The 21,675-nt window shown below is 61.0% G+C and overlaps 2 protein-coding genes across 4 annotated transcripts; both read left to right on the top strand.

The window, feature by feature from the left end:
* The first annotated feature begins 5,089 nt into the window (after nucleotides 1-5,089).
* On the top strand, nucleotides 5,090-10,132 carry ATP6V0C (ATPase H+ transporting V0 subunit c). The gene is made up of 3 exons (XM_045462353.1): nucleotides 5,090-5,340; nucleotides 9,066-9,249; nucleotides 9,399-10,132. Exons 1-3 carry the CDS (start codon nucleotides 5,262-5,264, stop codon nucleotides 9,601-9,603), a joined length of 468 nt encoding a protein of 155 aa, XP_045318309.1. The 5' UTR covers nucleotides 5,090-5,261; the 3' UTR covers nucleotides 9,604-10,132.
* A 134-nt stretch (nucleotides 10,133-10,266) lies between these two features.
* Nucleotides 10,267-20,389, top strand: AMDHD2 (amidohydrolase domain containing 2). Of its 3 annotated transcripts, none has more exons than XM_045462334.1 (11): nucleotides 10,267-10,491; nucleotides 11,269-11,405; nucleotides 11,485-11,624; nucleotides 17,445-17,499; nucleotides 17,673-17,885; nucleotides 17,967-18,055; nucleotides 18,153-18,297; nucleotides 18,372-18,479; nucleotides 18,640-18,708; nucleotides 19,692-19,793; nucleotides 20,146-20,389. In XM_045462334.1, the coding sequence occupies exons 1-11, from the start codon at nucleotides 10,409-10,411 to the stop codon at nucleotides 20,232-20,234; spliced, it is 1,230 nt and encodes a 409-aa protein (XP_045318290.1). In that variant the 5' UTR covers nucleotides 10,267-10,408; the 3' UTR covers nucleotides 20,235-20,389. The 3 variants fall into 3 exon arrangements, with proteins under 3 accessions (XP_045318290.1, XP_045318292.1, XP_045318291.1); XM_045462336.1 differs by having other exon boundaries at nucleotides 10,280-10,387; XM_045462335.1 differs by lacking the exon at nucleotides 19,692-19,793 and having other exon boundaries at nucleotides 10,281-10,491.
* The last annotated feature ends 1,286 nt before the right edge of the window (nucleotides 20,390-21,675 follow it).

Genomic DNA, 21,675 nt, shown 5'->3' with positions numbered 1-21,675 from the left:
GCACGTGGTACGTTCGCAGGGCTGTGCAACCACCAGGCCACCTAGTTGTGCCCCCGAAAGGAAACCCGTGCCCCCGGGTACTTGCTTCCCATTCCTTCCCGTCTCGCAGTTTCTCAAAGGGTAAAGTGTGCACCAGGCAGAAAAGCAATACGGTCCCGGAATGTCCACGAGGGACATCTTCGCCGTTGCCCCCCACCCCGGGGGTCACCACTGTCGGTGGCGTCTGCGTGCCTGTTCAGGGAACACGCCTGTGTCCCCTTCCTCAGCCGCCTGCTTGTCACCTGACCACTTCAGGGACCGTCCACGCAGACGTGCACACCCGCTCCCAGTGCGGCAGCTGCCCTGTGCCCCGTGGTGGTCGCACTCTGTGAGGCCAGTACAAACCGGGTGGTGCCTCTCCCCGGCTCCCAGCCCTCTTCATCTCTTAAGACCTTGTTCAGAGATCACCCCTCGGGGGCCGTCCGAGCCACCTGGCCCCTCCCCCCTTTCCCGTCATCTGTGTGTCCAGTAACCACAGTTCTGGTTTAGCGTCGGGACCTCATTGTCTGCACAGCCAGTGCCCCCTGGATTGCGAGACCCTGGGGGTAAGAGCCCTCGTCCTTGATTCCGTATTCGCCAGGGCCTAGCTTGCTGCCTGCACACCGTAGAGGTTCGATAAATATTAGATGAGCGGCTGAGGGTCGGAGGGCGTTGTAACCCCCGACTGGTGGAGGCAAACGCTGAGTGAGCCCAGACCGGGCGGAGGGTCCAGGGCAGGCGATCCCCTTTGTGGGCACCCTTTCTGAGAACCCTGTGCCAGGCCGGGTGCCAGGCCCTGGCCGCACACCATCCCCCAGCGGTCAGGTCCGGCCTGCGGGCTCCCTGTACCAGTGATGGCGGTGGGAGTCGGGTCCTCGTTGTACCCTGCTCGATTTTCCCCTAGGACATCTGAAATTTATTTTCTGGACACTTTTTATTAAAAAAAAAAAAATCTTGTCATTTTATAAGCCCTATTTAAAAAAAAAATTTTTTTTTCAACGTTTATTTATTTTTGGGACAGAGAGAGACAGAGCATGAACGGGGGAGGGGCAGAGAGAGAGGGAGACACAGAATCGGAAACAGGCTCCAGGCTCTGAGCCATCAGCCCAGAGCCCGACGCGGGGCTCGAACTCCCGGACCGCGAGATCGTGACCTGGCTGAAGTCGGACGCTCAACCGACTGCGCCACCCAGGCGCCCCAAAGCCCTATTTTTTAAAAAGTAAGCTCTACACCCAGCGTGGGGCTTGAACTCATGATGCAGAGATCAAGAGTTGTGTGCCCCACTGCCCCAAATAGCAGCCCTAATTTTTTTCAGTTATAGAAGAAAAATGGCCTTTGCTCATTCCCCTCCCGTGGAACTACTGCGGTCCCGTTTCACCTCACCCCTGTCTCGCCTGGGCCACATGGAGCTTTTATCCAGCCGAGCCAAGAGAGGAGGGTGCCACATCTCTTAGCGCTGTGCCTTTGGCATGTGGTCACTGTGACTCGGAAGAATGGAACTGTCCCCAGGGAGAAGACACGCTGTGTGACAGGCTTCGTTGTCTGCAGTTTCCTCACGTTCTTGATGAGGCTGCTGCCACCGTCTCCAGACTCGCTTCTTTCTTTGTTGAAATTGCTTCCTTGGGATAAGTTCATCTTTCCGATCATTTGGAAATTTATTCCTGGTCTTTATCTCCCCACCTGTCCCCCTCCCCTCCCTCAGGGTTCTGTCGAGTTCCATTGGACTTCCCTCTCCCACCATCTTTTGGTGGGGACCGTGGGTCCTTTTATCCTCATTAGAATCCTCGGGGGCTCAGGACACTCCCGACCCCCACCCCATCTATCTAAATCTCTCCCTATTGGGATTTCTGGCTTGAGTGTCCCAAAGCCCTTCCTTTATTTCTGAAAATCCCCACTGTGCAATGACAGGCCAGGGGCTGACAATGCTGTGATTTCAAGCTGGGGACCTAGCTGTGAGGGGGAAGGCAGAGACGTGTGTCCCTGGTCACACACCACACAGCCCCGAGGCCAAAGGGAAAGTGCCCTGGGTCCCTTCTGGCCTTCTCACTGATCACTGGATGCTCCCTGAGCCCCTGTGAGGAGACGAGAGGAGGAGGAGGAAAGCCACACCAGCTCGGCCCAGCCAGGAGTTGGAGTTTCAATTCCACTCCTCTCTAGCAGGCTGACCAGGGCAAGAAGTTTGACCTTCCTAGGCCCGTTTCCTTGTCCACAAAATGAGAGTCATGGTGGCATCTTCCTCAAAAGGTCTTTGTGAGGATTATATAATACCCGAAAAAGGCTTAGGACAGCCGTGGCACACACTTGGTGACCACTAAACATTAGCTTTATGTGCCAGAGACCCTAGCAGGGATCAGAGATACAGAAAAAGAGGCACAGCGACCCTCAGTAGAGGAGGTAGTGAGTGAAAAAAAAAAAATAACGATGGAGTGTGAGGGATGAAGAAAGGGTCTGAGAAGGAAGGAAGAGAGATCAGGAGGGCTTCCTGGAGGAGGTGGTGTTTTAAAGATCCGAGTAGCACTCCTTATGCAAGAAGGGAAGGAGAGTAGTTAGTGCAGAGAGGGATACAGGCTCAGGGCACAGGGGAGGAAGGAGCAGCATGTTGGGATGAGATTGGGGCTGGTGATAAGAGGGAGGGGACCGCCAAAGGGTCCAGCCTGCGACAGGAAGGATTCCAGGAATGGAGAGAATGGTCAGGTGTGCCAGTTAGAAAGATCCTGCGGCTTCAGGATGAAGAATGCACTGTGGGGAGGGAGGTTAAGACTGAGCAGGCGGACCCGGTTAGAGGCTGTGAGGAGACCCAGGCCAGGAGAGAAGGCCCGATCCGAGGGCAGTGCGGTGGCGGGGGGGGGGGGGGGTGGCGGGGCTAGCGGCCAGGAAGCAGCAGAAGCTCGGGGCTCGGTGAGTAACGAAGAGTGAGCAGTGGAGTGACTCAAGGCTGCGGGTTTGAGCGTCTTTTGCCCGAAATGGAAATAACAGAGTGGAAGCGGGTGGGGGTGGGGTGAGCTCACTTTGAGACATGCTGGCTGGAGGTGTCAGCAGTCCCCCCCCAGAGACCTGGTGTGACCCCTCACCCTGCGCAGAAAATGAGATGACAGTGAGCGTCGATGACATACTCCCTGAGCCCAAGGAGGGAACTGTCACCCTGGGTCTTAGGATTTCAGCCACATGGGGGGCGGGGGGGGGGGCGTGCTTTGCCCACCTCTGGGTGTTTGTGTGGTTTCCTGGCGGAGGAATTCTGGTCTGAAGTCTCCCCCTGCACACTCCCCCAACCAGCACTGGCTCCCTGGCCTGCACCCTAAATGCCTGCAGCTGTGAGGGGCAGGCCTGTGGCAGGCACTTGGGCGCCATCAGGGCTGGGACAGAACGGTGCGAGATGCTGGACGTGACCGCCCAGGGGTAGGGCGGGCGGCGGGAACCCTGGGCTCACCAGACACCTGCAGGGACGCCAGGCTGCTGCGGGGCCTGGGCCTGTACTTGGTCCTCCTTGTGACCCCAGGAAGAAGGAATGAGGGCGTTGGGCTGTAGGAGGTGAGCTGGAGAGAGAGGAGAGGGTGTGATGGAGTGGGCAGCGGGCCATGCAGCAAAGAGGCCCCCCCATACAGCCTGACAAACGCCTGTCAGCTTAGAGAAACGGCAAGTCCCAGGTGACCTTGGCAAAGGCAAGGGGTTGGGAGGGAGGGCGGGTGAAGTGGAGACACCGAGTGAAGATTTCTTTGCAGAAGTCAGAGTCTGGGAAGAGGGTGGCGGAGGAAGGTGGAGAGGCCTCCGGGGGTACGGCAGCCTCCTCCCTTTTGAAACAGGACAGACCAGACACATCTGCAGGCTGCCAGTTGGCATGGTGGAGGACCCAGTCTTGCCAATGGGAAGGGGCCACGAGGGAAGCTGTTGCGGGAGGTGGAGCTGAGTCCGGTGGGGTGGTGGGCAGAGGTGCTGACCCCACACTGCCCACATGGAGAAGGCTGCCACCCAGGACTTCCAGGGAGAACCCTTTAGTGCTGGGACCAGGGCCAGGAGCTCAAGGAAGACCAAGGACCAGGTAGTTCTGAAAGGCAAGGAACAAGAGGGCAAAGGGAACCACAGCTGGTGGGGAGAGATAAGGCGGCCAGTCGGGGTGCCGATAACCCCTCATGGGATCAGCAGGACAGTTCCAACCCCAGGCCAAGCTGCCGGGTGGAATGGGAAGGAACCACTGGCTGTTGTTCCAGAAATAAATGCAGCCCTGCAGGTGTCAGCTTTGCGTGAGGACAGGCTGGAGGAAATGGATCCCAGAATATGCAGAAATCTGGGGAATCATCCACAGGTCGCAGCACTGACAGGGTTTCAAACCAGCCAGGCTTACATCTTGAGGGAGTAGAGACAGCCCCCCAACTGAAGGCTGGGTCCCTGATGCAAAGGAGGGGACAGATGCCGGGAAGGGGGCTCCTTTTCCTCAGAAGCCAGGAGAGAAGTCACCAATAGCTGGGACGGGGGCCGGTAGGTCTGTGTCTGGAGGAGACTGGGGACATGGTCGGGGTGGGGCGACCTGGGGGCACAGGAGGGCTGCGAGGAGAGGCCAGGAGTTCACAGGTGGGGTAGGGGCTTTCCTGGGGACTGGAGCAGAAGAAAAGGCCGACGCCCAGGCCTTGGGATTTCGGCTCCGTCTGTTCATATTCCGTCTGAAGTATGAAGACTTCCCGGGGAGACCTCGGTCCCAGGTGCCCGGAGAAAGGCCGCGAGAACCTCGCCGCCGAATCCACTCGGCCAACGTAAAGGAACGCCGCACCAGCTGGCGCCTCGCAGCCGCAGAGGAGGCGGGGCACCCCACGCCCCGCCCCATATGCTAATACGAGGGCCACCGCCCCGCCCCCTCCCGGGAGCCGGACGGGCCCAACGCCAAGGGGTGCGAGAAGCTGCCAGCGCCCGGCTCCGCGTCCGCGGAGGCCGAGGTGGGGCGGAACGCCTGAGTCCGGGTCGCTTGGGCGGCGGCACGGTGCAGGAGCAGTCAGAGGGCCGCTAGGGCGTACCAAGCCGTGGCGCCCCCCGCCTGCACGAAGTGGTATAGCCCGAAGGGGCGGAGCCCGGGTCATGTGACACGGCTGCGGCCGCCATTTTGTTCTGCGGTGCTGGTATTTAGAGCGCAGCCGCCGACGGGCCGGGTCGCCTTCGCAGCCGCCTGACTGCTCTACTTGCGCTCGCTTGCCGTGCCCGGCCCGTCCTCGCCCCCGTCTTGGCCCGCTGAGCTCGCCCTCTCCCCACCCGCAGACATGTCCGAGGCCAAGAGCGGCCCCGAGTACGCCTCCTTTTTCGCGGTCATGGGCGCCTCGGCCGCCATGGTCTTCAGCGGTGAGCGCCGAGGCAGGAGGGACTCGGGAGGCTGGGGGCGCCGGGACTCGCGGAGCTTATGCCCGCGTCGCCCTAGGGTTCTTGGTGTGACGTCACGCTGACGTAATTCCGAGCTGTTGGGGGGGGGTCCCGAGCCTCACGTGACCGCGGGCGGGGGTCGGGGCCCCGAGGGCTACGAGTCGCAGGGCCTGCGGGCTGGGCAGGGGTGCGGGTCTCACGGGTCTCCCGGGGATCCTGGGCCGGCAGCCCTGCCGCCGTCAGTGTAGGTGCGGGGGTGGGGCGGCGGCGCCGCTGCCATCTTAGCCCTAGGAGAGGCGGGAGGGAGGCTGGGGTGGGGGCGCGCGGTCCTGCGCCTGCTCCGCACCCCCCACCGCCATCCTGCGGGCAGGTGTGACATCATACCTCGGGAAGCTCCCCCTGTTCGGCGGGGGTGTCGGGGGATGAGGCCCTGGCGCTCCCCTCCTTGGTACACAGCTCTCGCCCTTGTGGCGGCCCGCCCCCGACGGGGGTCAGGTGGGTCTGTACCCAGAGGCAGGTGCTTCCGGTTACGGCCTGTCACTGTTTCCCCGTAGCCCTGTGGGATGTGTGGGTTGTGTGGGTTGTTTGGGAAAATGGGGCAGAGGGGTTGGTCCTGACAGCTGGCAGGAGCCCAGGGCTAGGATTGTGTGGAATGGGGCAGGGGTCTGGACAGGCTAAGGGCGAAGGACGGGTGTTTGGGAAGCAGGCCAGCATCAGTGCTATGTGTGTGCACGCTTGTCGGGGGTCTACTTCTGGGTGAATGAGAGAGTGGCATAGAGTGTCATATTGGGTCTTTGTCCTTAGGAGGGAGTCGTCTGGTTCAGGCCTGAATGAATGAATGAATGAATGACTTCCCTTTTCCCAGGTCCGAAATTGGGAGGGCTCCCCTAGGCAAAGAGAAGGGGCCTTCCAGGTTCTTGATGGCACCCTGCTTTTGAAGTTAGGTCTTGACGGTAATGGGTGTTGAATTCGGTGAAAACTGGTCTACCTGAGAGAAAGGCACATGGGCCAGGCCCAAGAATGTGGGACCCAGGACGGTGAGTCCTAGTCTGCTGCAAGCCTGTAGACTGGTCTGGCCTGGTCTCCTCTGGGCCTCCTTAGGTAGGTCTGGTTTTTGGTTTGGATGACCCCGCCCTGCCCCACCCTACCTGGTGGGCTGGGGAGGCTCCCTGTGCAAGTATGTGGCGGGTTTGAACTCCAAACAGCCTGTGCTGTCTGTAAACACTTGTGAGGTGGGGGCTTGGGGACTCTGCTGTCTTGAGGGCCGCCCTCTGCCTGGGCCTGTCTGCCAGTCATGAGTTGCTGAGTGAGCCCTACCCTGCCCTTCCCATCACGTGCACATAAGGGGTCATTTGTGGTGGGAGAAGTGGTCTGGACTTCCCCTTCTCTCCCAGCTAACCCTGCTCTTTCCACATCCTAAGGGGCTGTCTGCTTTCCAGCACTTCCGGATGGACAGGCTGCTGTAACCCCCCACCCCTTTTCTGCTCTTTGCCTCCACAGTTCTTGAGATTCTACCGTGCCTGGCCATGTGTGCGTTGTTATTTACGGCTGTCATTCGTTCATTCAGCAAATGTCGAGTGAGCTCCTACTGTGTGCCAGGCACAGGGGAACATCAGTGAACAAAACAAGGCATTCCCACCCCAGAATTCCTTGAATTCTGGCTATCATTGCTTGTTCCCGAAGCCCTGAGTTTGTCCCTTGGGCCCTTTTTCTGTACCCAGCTCCTGGCCTGCTCTAGTCATCAGGTACATCTCTTCCTTTTCTGGAACTTAACTTGATACTTTCAGATGGAGCCTGATCAGAAAGCAGGTCTCTGGAAGTTACTGAGAACAGGGTATCACTGGTCTAGGGCTTTTTTGTTGCCCCAGGCCTCTGAGGATTGGTGCTGCCTGCTCCTGTGGGGCCCGATCTCCTTCCTGCTTCCCCTTTTTTCTTGTGACAGAAGTCCTGTCAACTCTTTCTTCATCAAGTCTTCCACAAGTTTGTCGGTTGCTCCTTTACCGTAATCTGTGACTTCCTCCCTGCTGGCAGGCACCCTGTGTTTGGTGCTTTGTTCTTGGAACTGCCTCCTGATTGCACTCTTTCCGTTCCCTGCTCAATCTGGGACCTGGCGAGGCTTGGCCTCCAGAGCTGGCATCCAGGGTTTTCCGGGACACCTGCTGCTGCCCAGGCCAGGCTGCTTTTCCATCCTGATGGTCAGCCCTGTTTCTTCCCTTTGTTCCTGTCGTGGCGGCCCCACCCTCAGCCACACGATCTGCCTGCTGCCTTCTGGAGAAGGGCCCCGCTCACTTTCCACCTCTGGCCGTGTCCTGCTACCTGGGATGCTAACTTCCCAGTAATCGGTGCCTTACTCAGTGACACTCATCGCCTGTGCTCTCCCGCTTGAGTGACAAACCATGGCACTGGCTCCTTGCATGCACTTGAGATAGCCCGATGTGGTGCGGGGCCTGCAGTAGCAGCCCCCAGAATGCACTGCAACCAGGAGAGTTCCCGGAAGAGCTTCGTGAAGACCAGCCCTGAGCCCCAGGTTAAAGGTGCCGAGCGTCTAGGCGTGGTGGTGTTGGAGTGGAAATCCCTCTGCTCCCACCCCTACTTCTTTTCTCCTTCTGCTAGCTCCCAGTGTGATGCCTCGTTGGGGGACGTCTCCATTTGTGCGTGCTGTCTGCAATCATTTTTGCTCACTCAAGCCTCTTCCTCAAACGTCACTTTCTCTATGGAGCCCTTCCCCCACTCCCACGGGCCTCCCCACTCTTCTAGAACGTGTTGCTGTGCTTGGAGCGGCCATGTGTGTTTCCTCACCGGGCTTGGAGCCCCGGGAAGCCAGAGCTCCTCTGACTTCCTCCCTGCTCAGTGATGAGCACAGAGAGGAAGCATTTTTTGTGGCCCAAATAGGTGAATAAAACGTGCAGAGGAATGGTCAGGAGTGTCCACATCTTTTCTGAAACCCATGAGCCGTGTTATCCTTTGCTCAAGCAGTGCAGCAAGACCTTGGAGGGCAGGAGTCAGAAGAGCCACCTGGGCCCGCTGTGGCTCTGTTCTGTGCAAAAGTTACTCCATGCGTGGAGGCCAGGAGAAGGGAGATTGGAGGAAGGCAGCACACCCGGGCAAGAGCGAGGCGGAGTACCATCAGAGGAGACCGGACGTCCTCCCGTTCCCCCACGCCTCGTTGCTGGAGGTCTTGGGGGTTGGAAATCTAGGCTTCTGTGAGCCCAAGGCCTCTGTGCATGCAGGCGTGCTTCTGGGAGGTCTGTCAAGGCCTCATGGTCCACCTGGGTGATGGCAGAGAGGATTCTTTCCAGACTTGAGAGCCTGGTCCTGCTGTGTGCCTGAGGATGCCCTCAGCTTTCTCTCCATGTGACTGGGCTCCTCTGCTGGGCCTGTCAGAGCTCCACCTTTTAGGCCGTGGGCAGACTGGGGTCTCTGGGAGGTTGGGGCCAAGGTTAGACAGCGGAGCAGGAGCCCAGATAGGCGGGACAGCCGCTAAGGGCCTCTGTTGGAGGAAGGAGACAGCTGCCTGAGCTCCCTGCGTGCCCAGCTGTAGCTCTTGCCCCCGAGGGCCACCTCCTGCCCTGAGCTGGGTGCCAGCTTCATCTCACCTTGTCGGTGATAACTTACGGCGTCTCTCGGCTGTGCCACAGCTACTACCCCCAGGGTCCTGGCCCCAGGTGCTCTGAGCTCACCTTGCCTTTCCTGCCCCCTCCCCACAGCCCTGGGTGCCGCCTATGGTACAGCCAAGAGTGGCACCGGCATCGCGGCCATGTCTGTCATGCGGCCAGAACTGATCATGAAGTCCATCATCCCAGTGGTCATGGCTGGTATCATCGCCATCTACGGGCTGGTGGTGGCCGTCCTCATCGCTAATTCCCTGAATGATGGCATCACTCTCTACAGGTGAGTGCCGGGCCCCTCCCCATAGGTCATGTCCTGCCTCGGGTGAGGCCACTGCAAGGGGCTGGGAGGGCTGGGGAGGGGGCGTAGGGCTGGTGACTTGCTTCCCCTGGCAGGTGGCTGACGTCTGTCCGGTGTCTTCTCTCCCCCAGGAGTTTCCTCCAACTGGGTGCTGGCCTGAGCGTGGGCCTCAGCGGGCTGGCAGCTGGCTTTGCCATTGGCATCGTGGGGGACGCTGGTGTGCGTGGCACTGCCCAGCAGCCCCGGCTATTCGTGGGCATGATCCTGATCCTCATCTTCGCCGAGGTGCTCGGCCTCTACGGTCTCATCGTTGCCCTTATCCTCTCCACAAAGTAGCCCCTCTTCGAGCGCACCAGCCACAGAACACGATGTAAAGACCACCCCTCATTCCGAAATGAACAGCCTGACACACACGCACGGGGCCGCCGCCCCCCCAGTAGTCGGTCTTGTAAATGCGCAGTGTCCTAGTGCCCGTTGTCTGCTACCCCGGCCTCGCCCCCGCCCCGCCCCGTGCCGTGGACATCCGGGCCCACTCCTTACCCATCCGGGCCTCCGGCCGCCCCCACTCATCTGCCCTAGAGCGCTCTGTAGAAGGGTGAATTAGAGTTGTCATTTTCTCTTCACTGGATGTTTCTTATTTATAAAGATTTGATCTGTTCATACGTCTGTGGAGCAGCCCTCCGTCCCCAACTATATAGTAATCTTAGGTCGAGTGTTGCGTTGTGGGGTTGCCGTTTGCTCCGAGACTCTTTGGATCGAACCACCTTCCTCCAGCCCTGGCTGTCGGGGGCCGCGGGCCAGTGTGCTGGGCCTGCGAGGTCCTGGAGCCGAGCCGTGTCCAATAAAGTTCTCGGTTGTGACTGGACGCCTGTGTGGACCGCTTGTGTGGGCCCGGGCCCGGCGGGGGCGGGGCGGGGGACGGCCGCGGCGGCCCTGCCGGCCCAGGGGCGTGCCGGTCACGTGGGCGCCCTGATCACGTGGACCGGCCGGTCACGTGGCACGCCTCAGTCAGCTGAGGGTCACGTGGGTGCGGCCGGAGCCCGGCGGCCCGCAGTCGGCCGAGTGCGCGGAGAGCGGGAGAGCGGGCTTCGGCTGCGGGACTCCGGGCGGCGCCCGCTCGGTGGGGCTCCGGTGGCTCACGATGCGCGACGCACAGGGCGAGGGGCGGGCCCCGGTGCTCCAGTTCACCAACTGCCGCATCCTGCGAGGGCGGGCGCTGCTCAGGTGGGGTGCGGGGTCAGGCGCTGCGGGGGTGGGCCCGGGAGCCGGGCGGGGCGCGGGGTGCGGAGCCGGCAGCTGCTGGATTGGGGCCCGGGGCCGGGTGGGGTGTGGGGACGGGAGCTGCTAGATGGGGTGCGGAGCCGGCGGGGTGCGGGCCGGGCACTGCTGGAGTGGGGCGCAGGGCGCGAAGCCGGGCACTGCTGGAGTGGAGCGTGGGGCCGGTGGGGCACGGGATCGGGAGCTGCTGGGATGGGGCGCAGGACTCGAGGCCGGGCACTGCTGGAGTGGGGCCCAGGGCTGGTGGGGCGCGGGATGCGGAGTCGGGAGCTGCTGGATTGGGGCCCGGGGGCCGGGTGGGGCGCGGGGTGCGGGAGCTGCTGGACCGGGTGCGGGGCCGGCGGGGTGCGGGGCCGGGCAGTTGTGGAGTGGGACGCGGGATGCGGGGTCGGGAGGTGCTGGAGTGGGGCGCGGGATGCGGGGCCGGGCACTGCCGGAGTGGGGCCCGGGGCCGGCGGGGCGCGGGGTTCGAGGTGCTGGAGTGGGCGTCCGGGCCGGGTGGGACGCGGGGCCGGGGGATCGGGAGCTGCTGGAGTGGGGCCCGGGGCCGGGTGGGGCACAGGGTGCGGGAGCTGCTGAAGTGGGGGCGCGGGGTGCGGGGTCGCGCGGTGCTGGAGTGGGGCCCGGAGCCGAGCCGGGTGCGGGGTCGGGATGCGGGCTCAGGCACTGCTCTGGTGGGCCCAGGGACCGGCCATCCTAGCTTCCGTCCGGCTCTGCCCGCAGGGAGGATCTGTGGGTGCGCGGAGGCCGCATTCTGGACCCGGAGAAGCTGTTCTTCGAGGAGCGGCGAATGGCGGATGAGCAGCGGGACTGCGGGGGCTGCATCCTGGCGCCTGGTTTCATCGATGTGCAGATCAACGGTGCGGTCTAGGGCTTAGGGGACAGGGACCCGGAGAAGGTGGTCCGGGCACCGTGCAACCTTCCTCTTTGTGACCGTAGGTGGATTTGGCGTTGACTTCTCTCAGGCCACGGAGGACGTGGGTTCGGGGGTCGCCCTGGTGGCCCAGAGGATATTGTCGCATGGAGTCACCTCCTTCTGCCCCACTTTGGTCACCTCACCACCGGAGGTTTATCACAAGGTGAGGTCAGGCTTCCGGTCTCAAGGGAAGGGGGCTTCAACAGTAGCACCCCTTTAATTTTCAAACTTTTCCTGCCACAAACCCCTTGGCACTTGGGTCTGGCCTCACCCTTTAGCCTCCCCCACCCCCTGGGGCCTGGGGTCCGGGGTCCTGCCCCTAGGCTCTCCTTTGGTGTTCCCCCGCCTGCAGGGGGTCACTGCCTCTGCAGCCCTTCCCACAGGCCTTCGTGTTTATTGTTGCGGTGTCTTCGGGGCTAGAAGTCCTCTGCGTCTCACACCCTGGCCACCTCCTGGCTCCAGAAACCAATCCCTGGGACTTTCTGGATTGCCACATTTGTACCATCTCCTCAGGTTCATCCCCCCTAACTTGTCTGTGCTGTGTGACTCCACTGAATGTGCTTTCCAGAAAGAAGCTCGTTGTCTGCCCCTGCCGCCCCCTTCCGTCCCCGCTGCCGCTCTTGTGGCCGCCACACACCCTTCCACTTCCTCTCTTCGCTGCATGGCCCTATAGACATTTTCACCCAGGCGGGCTCTCCGGTTTTATTCTTCACCCCACCATCTTGTTGGGTTTCTTTGGGGGCGGTGACTTTATATGGTAACCGCCAGAAAGCAGGTGGTGTTCATCATGCCTCTTTACCGCTTGATGAGCGTGGACGTCTCCTTACCTGAGTCGAGTTGGGGAAGGGCAGTAGTTACCCTTTAACCAACCCCCCCCCCCCAGCGTTGTTGTTTTCTCCAGTACAGGGCTTTTTTTGCAATTATGGGTCATGTGGCCGGTCATGGGTGGGGAGGTCCCTCCTGGGTGTGTGGACGCACAGTTGGAGTTGGGTGTTGCGGGAGTTTGAGTGTGGGCTTGGGATTGGGTCCTGGCCCCCTAAGTTCATCTGTCATCTGGGGGACACGAGGCCATCCTTACTTTTTTCTGAGCCTCCATTTTCTCAAATCCAAGTTGGGAACGAGCACCACGTCCGTCTCCTGGGGTTGTGGGGCAGGCAGCGCTGTGTGCGGAACCTCTTAAACACTCGGTACGCTGTCATGTGTGGACATCTTTCTGGAAATTTCCCCCAGGCCTCCTATCACAAAGTCAGAGGTTAAAAAGTAAGCTCATCTTCCTGCTTCAAGCCATCTGGTTCTGTGTTTTTTCTCCTGGTCATCAATCCCTGATTTCTCTTGCCTGGAATCTGGGCACGCGCCCGCCTAACTGTCCTCCCCCTTCCCGGGACCTACCATTGAGGCTTCCTGACTGTTGCCTAGTCTCCCAACTGCCGGCCCTGCTCCGAGTCCTGCCGCAGCAGCCTTCCCAGGGGACAGGGCATAGCACATCACTCAGCCCGTACCTTTTATCCTTTTTTTTTTTTTAAATGTTTATTTATTTTTGAGAGAGAGAGAGGCAGAGCGTGAGCAGGAAGGGGGCGGAGAGAGAGGGAGACACAGAATCCGAAGCACTTGTTAGCACTTGTCAGCACAGAGCCCGACGCGGGGCTCTAACCACTCAAACCCACGAACCGTGAGATCGTGACCTGAGCCGAAGTCGGACGCTTAACTGACTGAGACACCCAGGCGTCCTCAACCCCTTTTTACCCTTCTGAGCAGTCCCTCCCTAGCCGCCCCAGCCTCGGCCCTCTCCCCACGTATGGTCCAGCCATTCTGGGCCATTCTCTCTCCTGTTCCCAGGCCTTCTGCCCTGTTTTATCTTGTCGTCTCTGTTGCCTGCTCTTTGGAGCTGTGACTCTGCTGTGCCCGTGGCTTCGACAGCACATTTGACCATCGTGATACAGGTTGCGAGACCTCTTTTTTTAGGACAGGGAGTTTCTGGTCACTAGAATTTCTGGCTTATGTTTTCTTTTCTTCCTTTAATGTTTATTTACTTATTTAGGGAGAACGTGGGTGCACAAGCCGGGGAGGAGCAGGGAGAGAGAGAGAATCCCAAGCAGGCTCCGTGCTATCAGCACAGAGCCCAACGTGGGGCTCAACCTCACAAGCCGTGAGATCCGAAAGCAAGAGCCGGATGCCTAACCCACCGAGCGCCCCAGGCACCCCTCTGGTTTATGGCTTCCTGCTGCTACTTGTCAGTCTCCACAAACACTCGCAGGATGAAGGCGTTGGACAGCAGAAAGTAAAATCTCGGAGGCCGTGAATGTGGAAATTTAATCCAGTGTCATCTCAGACGCCACGGGGCCGTTCGCTTAGGCATCTCCCCGATTCCCGTCCACCCACCTTCTTCCAGGGCTGGCTCACACTGGGCAGAACTGGATTGCTGCTCTGTCAGAAGTTACCCGGATCCCTTATCATCGTGTTCTGGCCCATTGAGACCGCCTGCTCTTTTTGGGGGCCTCTTTCAGTCTTACCCTTTCATACCCTCCCAGGAGGAAGCTCTGGCTGGAGTGTTCTCGGCTTCTGGTCCATCGTGTGCTTAGCCAAGACCTGCTGCCTCCTCAGGCGGCAGCCAGGCTTTCACCATGCCCTCTGCACTTTGACCTTTCCCATTCTCTTGCCGTCCATGCTGTCGTTCATTGCCTTCTCCCTACTTAGCGCTCTCTGTCTCTCCCTCGTAAAACTCAGTTTGGTTTCGAAGTACGAAGTGAACCCCGTGCGTCGGGTTCAGACCTCACCTCGGGCTCAGAACATGAGACCTGGACTTGGGCCGCGTACCTTCCTGGAGGCATCCGCGTGAGGGTGGCACCTGTGAGACTGGGTGGGGACAACAGCCAGTGGCGGGCACGGCATCGAGAGGGGCCCCTCTCCCCGTGCGGGAGTCCCAGTGCGGACCGCGTGCAGAACCCCGTAGAACGTGTCACAAGGCGGGCTCCCCGGGAAGACGGGATCCGGAGATTCACCCACAAGTTCATCTGCCCCGTGGGCTGGGGTATCCCCTCCCCGGCCGTCTGACCGTAGCCCCGTGTCTGGCACCGAGCTCTCTTGGAAGACTTGGAGAGAGCTTTAGGACGGGACCTGACACTGGGCACGACGGGGTCGCCTGGTGGAACGTGGCCCTGTCCTTCATAGATGGGCTGAGGGCGAGGGTCGAGAGGGTGTGTTCGCGAGCAAAAAATCTATTCCCGAAAAACTCAGCCGTTACCTTTTTTTTTTAAGTTTATTTATTTATTTTGAAAGAGAGAGCAGGGGAGGATCGGTGGGGGTGGGGGGGGGGTGGGGGAGAGTTCCAAGCAGGGTTCACATCCTCAGCACAGTGGCCGATGTGGGGCTCGAACTCACAAGCTGTAAGACCATGACTTGAGCTGAAGTTGGACGCTTAACTGACTGCGCCATCCAGGCGCCCCTTTTGGTTTGTTTTGCTTTTAATTTTTAGCGAACTTACACGAGTCTCCTGGCTTGTTAGGAGAAACAGCAGCCCTTTGCCCCCACCAGCTCCCACCTGGAGACGGTCACCTTCAGCTCAGCTGGTCCTTGGAATTTGCTCTCGCCTGTCTAAGCTCCAGGCCGGTTTAGGGCAGTGAACAGGGCTGTCTGCTTCCACCAGCGGAGCTGAGGCTAGACTCCTCTTCGTGGGTTTCCGGCCCCCCGCCCTCCCCGGGTAGCAGCCTGCCGGCTTGGGGAGACCCGCCGGCAGCACTGGGCGAAGGACTCGGTGCTGACCCGTTTTCTTACCCGTCTGCCCTGTGTCTTTGGGACTCCTCGTTTGTTCTCTCAGCTGGCGACTCCACTCCCCGCCTCTGCCCGTTTCTCACTCTTCTTGCGGGACGTGTGGGTGCGCCCAGCGCTCTATCAACGTCGTTTTCCCTCGGCAGCTTTAGGGACCTGTTCCGCGGCCCTGGCTGCCGGCCTCCCTGGACCGAGCTGTCCTGGGAGCTCCTTCCCGTCACCTGGGGGGGTCCCCTGGCGTCTTTCTGCTGGGCCTCTATCCCCTCTCCCGTGCCTTTGTCTTTGCTGGTTTTTGCCGTTGTTTTGGAGCATATCCACCAGCTTCTGCTAGAGACGGGGGCGCAGAGAGCAAAGTTTTCAAGATCTCGAAGGTCTAACGAGGTTTTTATTCTCTTGATTGGGTGTAGGTTAGAAGTGACTTTCCCCTAGAATTCTTAAAGGCGTTGCTGTATTGTTTTTTCATTTCCAGGGTTGCTGGTGAGAAGTCGGAAGCCACCTGACCTCTGATACTTTGTGCATGACTTATTTCTTCCCTCTGGAAGCTCGTGGAATCTTCCCTTTGGCCTTGGGTTCTGAAGTCTGAGGGTGACACGTGTGGGGCCTGTGGGGAATTTATCTATTGTGCTGGCCATTGGCACACCCTGTCGGTCTGAAGTTTGGTTTTTGGTTTTGTTTGCTTTCCTTGGTCACAGCGCGTGCGTGATTTTTCTCCCTCGTTTCTCTGTCGTCTTTCCTGGGAGTCGTTATTCCATGGTTGGGCCTCCTGGATGGCGTCTCTGGTTCTTTCTGCGACTCCCCTTCCTGAATGTTTCCTGTGTTTCTATGTTCTGGTTCTTGGCTTGGGTTTTTTTTTTTTTTTTTTTTTTTTTTATTGCTCAAGTTGTATCGTATTTTTTTATTTTATTTCTTATTTAAGTATCTGTTTACTTATTTTGAGAGAGAGAGAGAGCAAGTGTGAGCAAGGGAGAGGCAGAGAGAGAATCCTGCCCTGTGAGTGCAGAGCCCCGTGTGGGGCTTGATCTCATGACCTGGGAGATCACGACCTGAACCGAAATCAAGAATTGGATGCTTAACCGACCGAGCCACCCGGGCGTCCCTCACATACTTTTAATTGGAAGAGCTCACTTTCTCTCTCAGTGTGTTTTTCTGACCCTGTCTTCTTGTTTCACGGGTGCAGGACCTCTCCTCACGTGTCTTCCCGTCCCTGCCGGCCCTGCCCTGTTCGTCCTCTGTCTCCCCAAGGTTTCCCCGAGCTGCCACTGAGCCTTGGCCGTCGGCTGTGTTTGAGATCAGGCGCCAGCAGGCTGCTGGGAGCCCCGAGACTGGGGTGGGCTCCTGGGGGCGCCCTTAGTTGAGGTCCCTGGGCCGAGGGGACAGCCTCACTGGCTCCGTGCTGAGAGTGTTAACCTAATCGCAGGGGGTGTGCCTCCACCCACCTCTCGCCTGGAGCCCTTCCGGTTTGCTTGCAGGGCACATTCACGGGCCCAGCTGCTCTTTAATGGTGTCTGTGGTTCCCCCCGCCCCTGACCCCGCTTCTCAAGGCGCTGCCTGTTTCCTTGGTGTCTCCACCACGTGCCCCTGCCCACACCTGCCCAGTGTCGGCCCATCAGGCTCCCAGGGTTTCAGCCTCTTTACACATCGCTGTATCTGGTTTGGGGTGGGGGTGCCCCAGGGCCCTTCGGCGGGCGGCAGGTTTCTCTGGCAGCTCGCCCCGCCTCCAAGACGGGTCATGTGAGTACCTGTGTTCGGCTCAGGCACCGTGCGGCTGTGCCCTTGACGCCTGAGCCCCCAGCCCCGTGTGCACCGACCTCTCTGGCCCCCGAACCCCCGCTTCTGTGCTCGCGCTGCCTGGACTGCACGCCTCCTCTTGACCCTGGCCGTGTGTGCGGTCCTGCAGCTCAGGAGGCCGGGCCCGCTCCCCTGTCTGGCTGGGTCCAGACCCTTTGGCCACGTTGCGGGGCCAGGTCAGGTCCCTTTAGTCCCTTCCTGTTCCTTGCTGGCAGCTGGCCTTCCGCCCCTGCGTGTTCCTCCGCGTCCTGATGGTTCTTAGCGCTGTGCCTTCCCTGACTCTGGTTGGGGGCCTTCGACTACCTTCTGCTATCTGACGGAAGGCCATCAGGGGGCTGGGCTCTGACCTCTGACCTCTGACCTCGGCTGGGCTGTGATCTCTGGGCATTGGGCCGTAGGGGGCAGGGCTTTAACAGCTGGTTCCCCCCAGGTCCTTCCTCAGATCCCTGTGAAGAGTGGTGGTCCCCATGGGGCAGGGGTCCTCGGTGAGTGGCTGACCCCTCTCCCTGCCCCCACCCCGGGAGGCTCCTTGGGGACCTGTTGGCAGCCCTTCCCCCTCCAGAGGCCCAACTGGGGAGGGAGGTCGGGCAGGTGACGGGCCAGGGTGGGGGCTGCAGGGCCAGAGGCCCGCTGGAGCTGTCCACTCCTCTTCTCCCAGGGGTGCACCTGGAGGGCCCATTCATCAGCCGGGAGAAGCGAGGTGCACACCCCGAAGCCCACCTGCGCTCCTTCGAGGCCAACGCCTTCCACGATGTGCTGGCCACCTACGGGCCCCTGGACAACGTCCGCATTGTGACGCTGGCCCCCGAGCTGGGCCGAAGCCATGAGGTGATCCAGGCGCTGACAGCCCGTGGCATCTGTGTGTCCCTAGGTGAGGACTGCCACCTCCAGGGTTGGGCCCACGTGGGGTCCTGGGCTGGGTGCACACTTTGAGTCCAGGTCCCCTATGCAGGACATTCGGTGGCCGACCTGCAGGCCGCGGAGGAAGCCGTGCAGAGTGGGGCCACCTTCATCACCCACCTCTTCAATGCCATGCTGCCTGTGAGTGCCCCGTGCCCCCCCCTCCCCCCGCAACTCCCTGGGCGGGTAGGCGCAAGGGCTCCTGCCGTCGCTCAGCTGCCCTCCTATCTCTGTCCAGTTCCACCACCGTGACCCCGGTATCGTGGGACTCCTGACCAGTGACCGGCTGCCTCCCGGCCGCCACATCTTCTACGGGATGATCGCGGATGGCACGCACACCAACCCGGCCGCGCTGCGCATCGCCCACCGGGCCCATCCCCAGGGTGAGCGGCAGGGCGGGGCGGGGCCCGGTGGGAGGACTCGGCCGGGCAGCTCCTGAGTCCCCTTCCTTCCGCAGGGCTGGTGTTGGTCACTGACGCCGTTCCCGCCCTGGGTTTGGGCAATGGGCGTCACACGCTGGGGCAGCAGGAGGTGGAGGTAGACGGGCTGACAGCCTATGTGGCCGGTGAGTGACCCTCTCGTCCCGCTGACTCCTCGACAACGGCCCTTTGGCCTCTCTTGTGGGACGCAGACATCTGAGCGTTCCCCGCCGGCCTGTGGGCGTCCCACCCTCCATGTGCCCAGTAGCCCCTGGTCCCCCCAGAACCTGCTCTCTCACTCTCAAGGCACCAAGACACTGAGCGGCAGCATAGCACCGATGGACGTCTGCGTCCGGCATTTCCTGCAGGCTACAGGTTGGTGAGGCTGGAGGGAGCAGGTGTGTGTGCGCGTGCGCGCGCATGTGCACATATGTGTCTGGGGGCGGGGAGGTTGGAGGGAAGCACGGAGACCCCTGGGCTCTTGCAGCGACCCCCCTGTGGGATGGGATTCCTAGGAGTGGAGCACCAGGAACATGGCTGAGGCCCCCTGCAGCAGCTCAGGGGCAGGTTCGGAGAGCAAGGAGCAAGCATGTGGCTGGGACCCAGGGTGATAGGCAGTGAGGCCACGGCACCGAGAAAAGGGTGCTCACCGTACCCACGGGAAGGCCCTCGGCCGGGGGCCTGTGGATTCGCAGGACTCCGTGGGTACGGAGCTTTAGGGAGGGGAGGGGGGCAGTCGGAGCAGCGCTTCAGGCTTGTTGAGGGGGTAGGCGTGTCCGGGGGGGGGGCAGGGAGGGGTATTTGGCAGAGGCTGTGGTTGGCCGGGCCCTGCGGGATTCTTGGCAGTGCCCGGGGCTGGGGTGTCACCTGGGGGTGCCCGGGTTCAACATGCTGTTTAGAGCAGCAGGGAGACAGGCCAGGAGGCAGGAAATGGCCGTAGGCTGGCTGTTGGGGGGAGGGGTGGTGAGGTAGGGAACAGAAGAAAAAGGATTTGGTCGTGTGGCTTCTTGAGAGGGAGCAGAGACGGAAAGCCAAGACCAGGTGGCCTTGTTGATGCCCAGGCCACTGCTTCTTTTTGGGGGGCTCTTCCCGGGACCCGGAAGGAGGAGCGGCCTGCGGCCATTTGGGTCCAGGGCATTTGTCAGTGAGGCGGGGAGCCCTGCAGAGCTGGCATGGGTGAGTGACCAGGAAAAGGGTACCTGGCAGTGTCCTCAGATGAGGGGGAAGGCAGGGCTTTGTCAGCCTGCTGCAGAGACCTGGGATTTCTCTGGGACTTGGAGCTTTGAGGCTGGGGGAGAGGCTGCCCATGGAACCAGCTGGGGATGGGGGGTGACTGCCCGGTTGTGTCCCCTGAGCAGGCTGCAGTGTGGAGCTGGCCCTGGAGGCTGCATCCCTGCACCCCGCGCAGCTGCTGGGGCTGGAGAAACACAAGGGGACCCTGGACTTCGGGGCTGATGCAGGTCAGGGCCCAACGTGGGCACCCGGGCCGGTGAAGACTCGGGAGGGCTCGGGGACTCGGGACAGTGCCAGGGCAGGTGGGATCTTCCCTGCGCCCAGGTGGCCTTACCTGGCCACCAACCTCAGCCCAGGTTCCTCTTCCCGTCGGGTCAGGTGAGGGGCAGCTGGGGTCTTTGTCCCGTGTGCCCTGCTTCCAGGAACATGGGTTCCAGGGCCTTGGTCAGCCTCTGATGGGGTGGGGTGGCCGTGCCCAGATCGTGTCCCAGGCTTCAGTTTCCCCACCAGCTTCTGGATGGGTGTGGGGTGGTGGTGGACCCACCCCTGCCTGTGTCTCACCGGCCGCCTCTGACCCAGACTTCGTGGTGCTCGATGACTCCCTCCACGTGCGGGCCACCTACATCTCGGGCGAGTTGGTGTGGCAGGCGGAGGAAGCCAGGCAGTGACTGAGGACCACGGCTGGAAGGGACGACCAGCCTTAGCTGGACACTGTCAGGGCTGAGCCGTCGAGGAGCTGGTCTCCGGGGAGCGAGTGGGAGCCCTGCCCCAGGTGGAGGCCTGCCAGGTGGAGGCAGCTGGATAAACGTTCGCCCCGCAGGGACTTGTCTCGTGTCTGAGTTTTGCTTCAAGGCAGAGCGCCGTCCCCTCGGTGGCTCTCTGGGTGGGGTGGGGAGGAGAGCGGCTGGATTCTAGCTGATCCCAGCCTTGGGGGGCCCCAGTGAAGGTGACAGGGCCCCTCTCTGTTGGACAGTCGTGTCTGAGGCCTGCAGCCCCACACGCAGTTGTGCTGGTTGGAAATGAAGGGCGGGAGGGGAGAGTCCTGGGTCGTAGGTTGGAAAGCGGACAGGAACGGGCTTGGGGACGGTGAGTGTGGAGGGCTCCAGAAGTTTACATGTCGGGGGACAGAGGAGAAGGGTATTCTTGGGATTTTTAAATTTTATTTTGAAGGAGGGGAGGGGCAGAGAGAGAGAATCCTAAGCAGGTTCTGCCCTGTCAGTGAAAGGCCCGACTGGGTGGTCGATCCCAGCAAATTGTGAAACTGAGCTGAGCCGAAATCGAGTCGGACCCTTAACCGACTGAGCCACCCAGGCGCCCCAGTGCTTTCTGGGATTTTAAGTGGGAGAATTGATCGTGGGGACAAGTAGGAGCTGGGGCTGGGAGGACTTGGATGTGGGAGGGGCCTCGGGTGGGCCGTGCAGGGCATTTGGAGGCTGGGCCGGCTGTGTGAGGATGGCCCACGGGCTCCCTTCTGCCCCTTTAGAGTTGGGCCAGTGAAGCAGAGGCCAAGGCCATGGTGCTGGGCCTGAGCACACTGCGAGCTGTTTCTCCTCGGCCTTCAAGAGGACTCCGGGTTGCCTGGCTCTGAGTGTAGGAAGCAGTGGCCGAGGGGCCCAGAGGTGACCCTGGCCACCGCTCCTTGCCCAGCCTGCAGCCCTATTTCTTTGAGCCCTCGGGGTAATCAAGGCTCGGCTTCCTTTGGGGCCTTTTCTGAACATCCCCTTCTCCTCATCCGACTCCCAGGTGGGCCCGGGGATCCCACGTGCCCCCTGGGTTGCACCGCTGTGGGTGACCCTGCCTGGTGCTGGTGGGCAGCTCGGGGATCACCAGCGTCTGGAGCCCTGCAACTATTTGCCCGTCAGTGTCATCCCGCGGCCGTCCATGTCCCCCAGGCCCGGCAGCAGTGCCCCCACGCTGGGAGCAGGGGCTGATAGTGCCGCTTTGAGGCAAGTGGGCTTTGGGGAGCCCTGCAGGTCACGAGGGCAGCCGCGATGTGGCAATCAGACATCCAGGGTTGGCGTAGCCCCAGCCCTGGGATTGATTTTGTCCCCGTTTGCGTGCTGGGGTGGGCCGCACCTTCCCCCTTTTGAATGGGTGAGGTTCTTGGAA

This window comes from Leopardus geoffroyi, chromosome E3 (genome assembly GCF_018350155.1).
Source record: "Leopardus geoffroyi isolate Oge1 chromosome E3, O.geoffroyi_Oge1_pat1.0, whole genome shotgun sequence".
Lineage (NCBI taxonomy): Eukaryota > Metazoa > Chordata > Mammalia > Carnivora > Felidae > Leopardus > Leopardus geoffroyi.
The sequence above is the reverse complement of the archived record's forward strand: the minus strand, read 5'-3'. Positions and strand labels throughout refer to the sequence as shown.